This window comes from Lagopus leucura, unplaced genomic scaffold (assembly GCF_019238085.1).
Source record: "Lagopus leucura isolate 7727_CA_CO unplaced genomic scaffold, USGS_WTPT01 Super-Scaffold_100073, whole genome shotgun sequence".
Classification (NCBI taxonomy): Eukaryota; Metazoa; Chordata; class Aves; order Galliformes; family Phasianidae; genus Lagopus; species Lagopus leucura.
In genome coordinates this window covers 385,764-392,710 of record NW_024962314.1, presented here as the reverse complement: position 1 = coordinate 392,710, position 6,947 = coordinate 385,764, and the positions used below count along the sequence as shown (strand labels likewise).

At 56.4% G+C, this 6,947-nt stretch overlaps 1 protein-coding gene across 1 annotated transcript; it reads left to right on the top strand.

Annotated features, from left to right (window-relative positions):
• Nucleotides 1-271: 271 nt before the first annotated feature.
• On the top strand, nucleotides 272-5,851 carry TNNI1 (troponin I1, slow skeletal type). The gene is made up of 9 exons (XM_042887169.1): nucleotides 272-347; nucleotides 1,930-1,957; nucleotides 2,411-2,417; nucleotides 2,510-2,551; nucleotides 2,939-3,070; nucleotides 3,153-3,242; nucleotides 3,512-3,688; nucleotides 5,308-5,418; nucleotides 5,516-5,851. Exons 2-8 carry the CDS (start codon nucleotides 1,947-1,949, stop codon nucleotides 5,413-5,415), a joined length of 567 nt encoding a protein of 188 aa, XP_042743103.1. The 5' UTR covers nucleotides 272-347; nucleotides 1,930-1,946; the 3' UTR covers nucleotides 5,416-5,418; nucleotides 5,516-5,851.
• The last annotated feature ends 1,096 nt before the right edge of the window (nucleotides 5,852-6,947 follow it).

Below are 6,947 nucleotides of genomic sequence, written 5' to 3'. Positions count from 1 at the left end.
AGGAGCGGAGTGGGAAGCGCATGGGCGCTGCTGCTGCACCCCGGATGCATCCATCTGTGCACACTGGGCAGCGAGCAGCAGCAGAACTGACCTCATGCAAACAGCAGGCGTTGCTGTGAGCGCGTTGGGGTCAGGGTGCAACAAACCCTGCTGCAATGCACGCGTGTGCCCGAGGCAGCACCCCAGGTGTGCGCTGCACGTCACGGGGCAGTGGGGCTCGCAGTGCACCAGAGGGGATTTGTGCTATTTTTACTGACCACTTGGAAGCCAGCTGAGGGTTAACACTCCCCCTCCGCCGCCGGGCCCCGCAGTGCTCAGCTCTGCAGACACCAGGCACCAGCTCGCAGGTAAGAGGGACCCCCTGTGGGATTGCTGGGGATGTGGGGCTGTCGGCCCCCAGCTGTGGCAGTCAGTTCCATCTGAGTCGGCCACCAGCGCCGTTCTGGGGTGGATTGAGTCGTTCTGTGGCTGCTTGGGGTCGCTGGTGGGAGCGGGGAGGTGGGCTTGGAGTGCACCCAGGGTGGCTGCAGGGGGACGGCAGAGCTGGCTGCGTTTGATTTTACAGGGTTATTTCTTTTAACGTTTTCTCTGCTTTTGTGTTTTATGAAACTTGTTATGGCTGGAGACGTGTGATCAGAGCAAAATGAGCTCGTCCCAATCGTGTCTCCATCAGAGAGCAAAGTCTTTTACGGATGCTCTGGGTCTGGAGCCCCCAGGTCCCTGACACGAGCTCACCAGGCGCGTCCTGCTGCTCCTCTAGCCCTCTGGGAAGCCAAATCAGAACTATTTTGCCCTAAAACTTGGTTGTCCTTGGTAGAGGTCGCTGGGATGGGGTCTGGCGTGGGTCCCACCTCCTGGAACGTGGCTTTGTTCCGAGGGGAAGGAGAGGAACGCCACGAGGCTCCTCCAGCTGCTGCTGCACTGCTGGTGCACAAAGAGTTTTCCGTCCCCCCTGGGGAATTCAGGAAGGTTGGGGTCTGCCCTCAGCCTTCCCCATGTGTTCTCTGGGGTGTTTGCTGTGTCACCAAAAACCTCCAAAAAAAAAGCGTGAAATGGGCAGCTGATGTCTGACTTTTGCTAAAAAAATACATATATCCTATTTTTGGGGTTATTCTCTGTAAACCCTGGGGCCCAGCAGGCTCTGTGGGATGGGGCTCCTGTGGGGATCTGTGGCTTTTCTCCCCCAGCTGCAATGCTTCAGGTGAGAGTTTTGAGGCAGTGGGGACACAGGGAGGGATGGGGACAAAGTGGGGGACCTCTGCCCATATACTGTGCAATGCTCAGCCTGGGGGCACCTCTCCAGGACCAGAGCAACTCTTCTTAATTGCCCCCTTTGCTGTTTAAAATGGTTCCCAAATTCACTGGGGGGTGCAAAGAGGTCGGTGGGGGTGGAAGAGCTGAGCATGGAGGAACACCAGCAGCTCCACCAGCACCAGTGAGAGCCGTTTGCTACTGAGATGCGCCTTCAGTTTGGATGCAAAGAGGGAAGGAAGATTCGATGGGCATTTTCCCAGTGCTTTTCCCACCCCTGGGCTCACGCTGTGAGCAGCCAGCAGGGGCTCAGCACACAGCAGCTGCCGGGGCATAGGGTTACTGAGAGCATTCCAAGTATGAAATGGCGAGCGTTCCACGGTTGAGCAGCACTGGATGCTGGGTCTGAGCAGAGGGGGTGGGTGACCCCTCATTCCACCCATCCTGTGCACACCCAGACCCACAGGTCCCCACCCAGTGAGGAGTGGGGCAGGCACTGAGAAGCTCCATGGGGCACCAGGGCTGCTCCCCTCCATTGGCAGCAGCGGGCCGACACTGTTTTGTGGCTTGTTTCATCCTCCTCTCTCCTGTTTGTTGATTTATTTACCAACCCATCTCTATATTTGCTTGATTATTTCTGCACGTTATTTATTTATTTGTGCCTCTGTGTGTTTTCAGATCAGCCCAGTGCCACGATGCCGGAGCCGTAAGTAGTGCTGCTTCATCTCCCCCTGGGGCTCTCCCACTCCTACCCACTGAGATGCTGTTTTATTTTAATGGGGTTCAGACTGGAGAACGCATTGCTTGGGACCTCTGTGCTGTTCCCTTTGTAAAAAAAACACCTCTCTTCAACTAAAAATGCATAGCAACCTCTGTGCCCTCATTGGAAGCTTGGAGCTTTCTGAGGTCAGAGGACCTGGAAGCACGGAATCACAGAATTCTGGCTTTTTGAGAGGGGACTTTCAGCTCCCAGAGAGCCCCATCTGCTCAGCCTGGCTGCAGGCAGAGCTCACTGTGGGTGTGAGTCCTTGCACACAGAGACACTGAAACCAATGGCAATCCCAAGGAAACTTCTGACTGCCCCCTCCTTCTGATTCCCACTCATTGATGCTCTGCTCTCTCCTCTCCTTCACTGCTCCTGCCCAAATGCGCCTGCCAGCAGGGAGGTGAGTGCTGCTCCTTTTGAGAGGGATCATGATGCTCCCCTGCCTTTTCTCCGAGTTGGTTTTCAAAGCTTTTTCCTTCCCCTTTCCCCTAGAGAAAATCCAAGATCACAGCCTCGCGCAAGCTCCTGTTGAAGGTGAGTCCCGAGGGCTGGAAACTCCCTGGGTTTGGTGGAACAGGAGCTGTGTGGCTGGTGGGATGGTGGTGGGGAACGGCAGCTCCCACTCCCACCTCTCTTCTGACAAAGCTCACTGATGTGGGCTGTGGCTGATAGAGCAAATCTCCCCTCCCTTCCCCCTGTGTGAAGCTCTGAGCCCTCCTGCTCTGCAGCCCCCATGTGTTGGTGCCCCTGGGCTGTGCAGCACCACCCTGGGCGCTCCCCTTGCTGTGGCTTGGGGAAGTCTCTGCCGCAGCAGAGCAAAGGCACACTGGTGCTGAGGTCAGCATCCCACCGGCACCTTTAGAGACCTCAGCAGTGGGATCTGCCCATCCCCACACCTCCACCGTCTGCTTGTGCCCGCAGAGCTTGATGCTGGCAAAGGCCAAGGAGGAGTGGGATCAGGAGATCGTGGACAAACAGTCAGAGAAGGAGAGATACCTGTCCGAGCGCATCTCCCCGCTGCACACCAGCGGTCTCTCCTTGAGCCAGCTTCAGGTACATCCCTGCCCCAAGCATGGAGTGGTGGCTGTGCAGCACTGGGGCCAACGCTCACCTCTCGTGCTGTGCTTGGCCGTAGGATCTGTGCCGGGAGCTGCACGAGAAGGTGGAGATTGTGGATGAAGAGAGATATGACATCGAAGCAAAGTGCAACCATAACACTAGGGAGGTAGGAAGGGGAAGACAACTTCCACACTCTCCTGATCACCCCTCGTGGGTCTGAGCACTCCTTCTCACGGTCCAGCTGCCGTCCAGGTGGGCTGGGACAAGGCAGTGACAGCTCTGGGTGCAGGGAGAGGTGGCCCTAAGGGCAGAGGCTTGGATCCTGCTGGGACTTGGGGTCAGCACTGACTGCTGTTCCACCAAGGCCTCCTTCCCTTGCCCCCATGCAAGGCTTCCATTCAGTGACCTCCACATCCTGCCTTCCCCATGCTGCAGATTAAAGACCTGAAGCTCAAAGTGCTCGACTTGAGAGGGAAGTTCAAGCGGCCCCCGCTGCGGAGAGTCCGCGTCTCTGCTGACGCCATGCTAAGAGCTCTGCTGGGCTCCAAGCACAAGGTGTCCATGGACCTGAGAGCCAACCTGAAGTCTGTCAAGAAGGAGGACACAGAGAAGGTGGGTGGATGGAGGGATGTGCAGTCAACAGGTATGCAGAGGTCAGGCTTAGTAAGACTACCAAAATAAATGGAAATGCTCAGCAGGGCCATAGGCTTGCAGCAAACTCCCCAAGGATCAACCTCCAGAAAGAGACCCTTCCTCAGTGGCGGTCAGCACTTAAATGGGATCTAGGAGAGGTTCAGCTAGGCTCCACCCCTTCCAGCAGCACAGGTGAATTGGGTGAATTGCCTTCACCTGTGCTCCCACATCTGACTCAGTGCCTGCCTTAGGTGGACAATCAGACGTCCAGGCTGTGATCAACATTTCCTGTATGAGGGACCTCCCAGGGCTGCCCTTGTCCTTCAGCCTCTGAGGACTGTCCTCATGCCTCGTAAGCCTCAGAAATAGCAGGTTGAGCTCATTGTGTCTATCATAGGACCACCTGGGAGCTGTTGGGCTGCACCAGGTAATGGCAGATGATGGCAATGAAGGATGGTGTCTGTTGAGCTGCAAACGCAGAGTTTGGTCTTTGGTCTTCTTGGGTGCAAGGAGAGCTCTGATTTGGTGCAATCCCAGTTACAAACACCCAGGAGACTCCCAAGCACAGATTAGATAAGAGAGAGCCAGCACAGCAAGCACACTTGGCAGCAGAGAGGCAGCCCAGCTCACAGCAGCTCTGCAGAGATAAGAGCAGGGAGTGAGTCCCAGCATTGCACTGGGACTTTCTTGCCTTGGCTCCTTGCTTTGGTCCACCTTGTGCTTCGTAGCCACAAGGAGATGACTTTCAGGTCAAACCATCCTGGCAGTTCCACACAGAGTGCTTTGACAGCCCCAGAGAGTCTGGAGGACTTTTTTTCAGTGCCTTGTTCAAGAATTGCAACTTTTTGGTCCTTCCTGGAGCAGCAGCAAAGTTGGGATGTCCAGATTCCTCCTAGAAGAGCTGTGCTGCTATCCCAGTGCCTCTCCTCAAAGATCACTGTTTTACCTCCTGGGCCCAGCTCAGCAGTTTGCACAAAAGCTTCAATTTTCTGCTCATTTTTCCTGTTTATTTTTTTTCCCCCGTTGTTGCTTGTAGGATGTATTTTCAGCCCTTCGGACAGAAAACTGCACTTACAGGTCTCAACGCCAGGTGGTGATCAGATCTGAGTTTATTTTAGATGCCGTGAGACGATTTGGGAGCGCGGCTTGTAATCTATGAATGCCTGTGGGCCGGCAGAGCCGGTGCCTGGGCACGCACCCAGGGCTGCCTCCTCCCCATTCTGTCCTATTGGGTGCTCCCTGCACCTCCAGCACTCCCAGCCCCATCCAAGCTGAGCTCTCCTTGCAGTGAAAGTGCTTCTGCTTGCACTCGGTGCGCTGGTGTAGAACTGGAATAAGTCCCACATCAGCTTCATCCTCCTATGGAGAATTTCAGATTTTCATGCAGCTTTGGGTTGGTAGCCTTGTGCATCCAGAGCTCCCTGCTGCAGCTCCCCTTGGCCAGCCACGTGCTCAGGGCAGAGCTCTGATGGAGGGGGCATTTGCAGGAGGGCAGTGGCTGGCCGTGTGCAGGGCTCTGTGCAATGGGGAGGGGAGCCGTGGGGCTGCCAGTGCTCTGTTCCCACCCCCTGTCCCCGTTGTCCCCATCCCCCTGGCAGGAGCGCCCCGTGGAGGTGGGTGATTGGCGCAAGAACGTGGAGGCCATGTCGGGGATGGAGGGGCGGAAGAAGATGTTCGATGCTGCCAAATCCCCCACGGGACAGTGAGAGGTAATCACAGTGAGCGTTATCCCGGCTGGGATCCTTGGGCCGCTTTTTGGGAAGCTCCTCTTCTGCCCCACTGCTCTGCTCTGTTTCTCTCCCACAGGAGCACCAGGACAGAAGAATATCCCCAACCCTTCTGGCTGCCCCCTGCCCCCCCGCCTTGCTGCCCCTCTGTCCTCTTTGCACCCTGAACTCCCCACTGAGATGAATCATGTGGACAACCACCTAGGAAGGAGATCTGAGCTTCTTCCTGTCAGCTCTGCCTTTCTCCCCACTCTCAGTCTCACCCACACAAGATGTGCTCTTGGAGGGGCCCCCACCCCCTCCCAACTCTGCAGAGAGGGGACAGCCCCGCTCCCCCTATTCCCAAACCTCCAGCACAGCCTGAGATGTGCCCATGTGGCTGCATGTGTATTAAAGGATGGTCTCTGGGGCCGAACACTGCATGAGCTCATCTCTGCATTGGCCAAGAGTAGGTGCGGGTACATAGCAACACAGCCTGGTCCTTTCCTGTGCCCTGGGCTCAGCCTTGCACAGAGATCATCTCTTCCAGCCCCCATCACACTGGTATCCCCAGCTCTGCTGAGCTCCCGCCCCAGCCTCCCTGTCCCCCTGTCACTTCCTACATCACTGCAGAAATGGAGTGGGTGCACCCCATAATCGTGTCTCCCACTTGGACGTGGTGCCTTTGGGATTGGAGATCCCAGTTTGGCCACGGTGCCACTGGGTGGGAGATCCATCACGACCCCAACAGCAAACACGAAGGGTTTGAGCTCTGACTGTGCTGCCCTTGTGGGCACTGTGCCAAGGCTGCGTCCTGGGATCCCCAGAGGGAACTCACACACATGGCTGTGATTCTGGCAGGGGAAGAAAGGTGTGGAGGGAGAGGCAATAACTGTACCTGACCGACTGGAATAGCTGGAAAATGCAGGGAGGTTTCATGGAAACAAAGCCTTCTTCAGAGCTGAAACAGAAGCAGAAAACCCAAACCGAGTTGGGGTCGAGAACGAAGCTCTGAGCTCAGCACAATTATGATAATTGGGTACTTTACAAACAGGGGTGGTGTTTGTGGGGCAGGGAGGGATGGCAGTGAGATGAAAGGCAATGGAGAGGTGGGTGCTGTGGGACCGGGCTCTGGTGGGCACCGCCTGGATGCCCAACACATCGCCAAATCCTCCACGCTGAAACGCCGTGTGTTGCAGCACAGCGATGCCCAGGGCTCACCAGCACACCCTGCAGCCAGGAATGCGCTCGCTGCAGGCTATAGCCGGCTCTGTACGGTCAGATCGGGTTTAAATTGAGGGGCAAATAGAAAAAAGGTTCATCGGCTTTTCCAAATATCTTGTTTCCCCGTCTCTGCATCCTGCTCTTGTCTTTCCCTGGTGGAAACCCCTTCTTACCACCATGGATTGCCGTGAGTGACCATGAACATTTTGCCCTGGGAGTGTTTGCAGCCCTGTTGGTGGTGGGAGCTGCAGAGGGAGGGCTGGGGGCAGCGGGCAGCCCTGGGTTGGGTGAGCGTGTCCCCACAGCCC

Bases quoted from the DNA above. Each gene is read 5' to 3' on its own strand.
- TNNI1 (XM_042887169.1), top strand. The intron at 3,071-3,152 runs GTACATCCCTGC...GCTTGGCCGTAG, and splicing joins TCTCCTTGAGCCAGCTTCAG to GATCTGTGCCGGGAGCTGCA. The intron at 3,689-5,307 runs GTGGGTGGATGG...TCCCCCTGGCAG, and splicing joins AGAAGGAGGACACAGAGAAG to GAGCGCCCCGTGGAGGTGGG.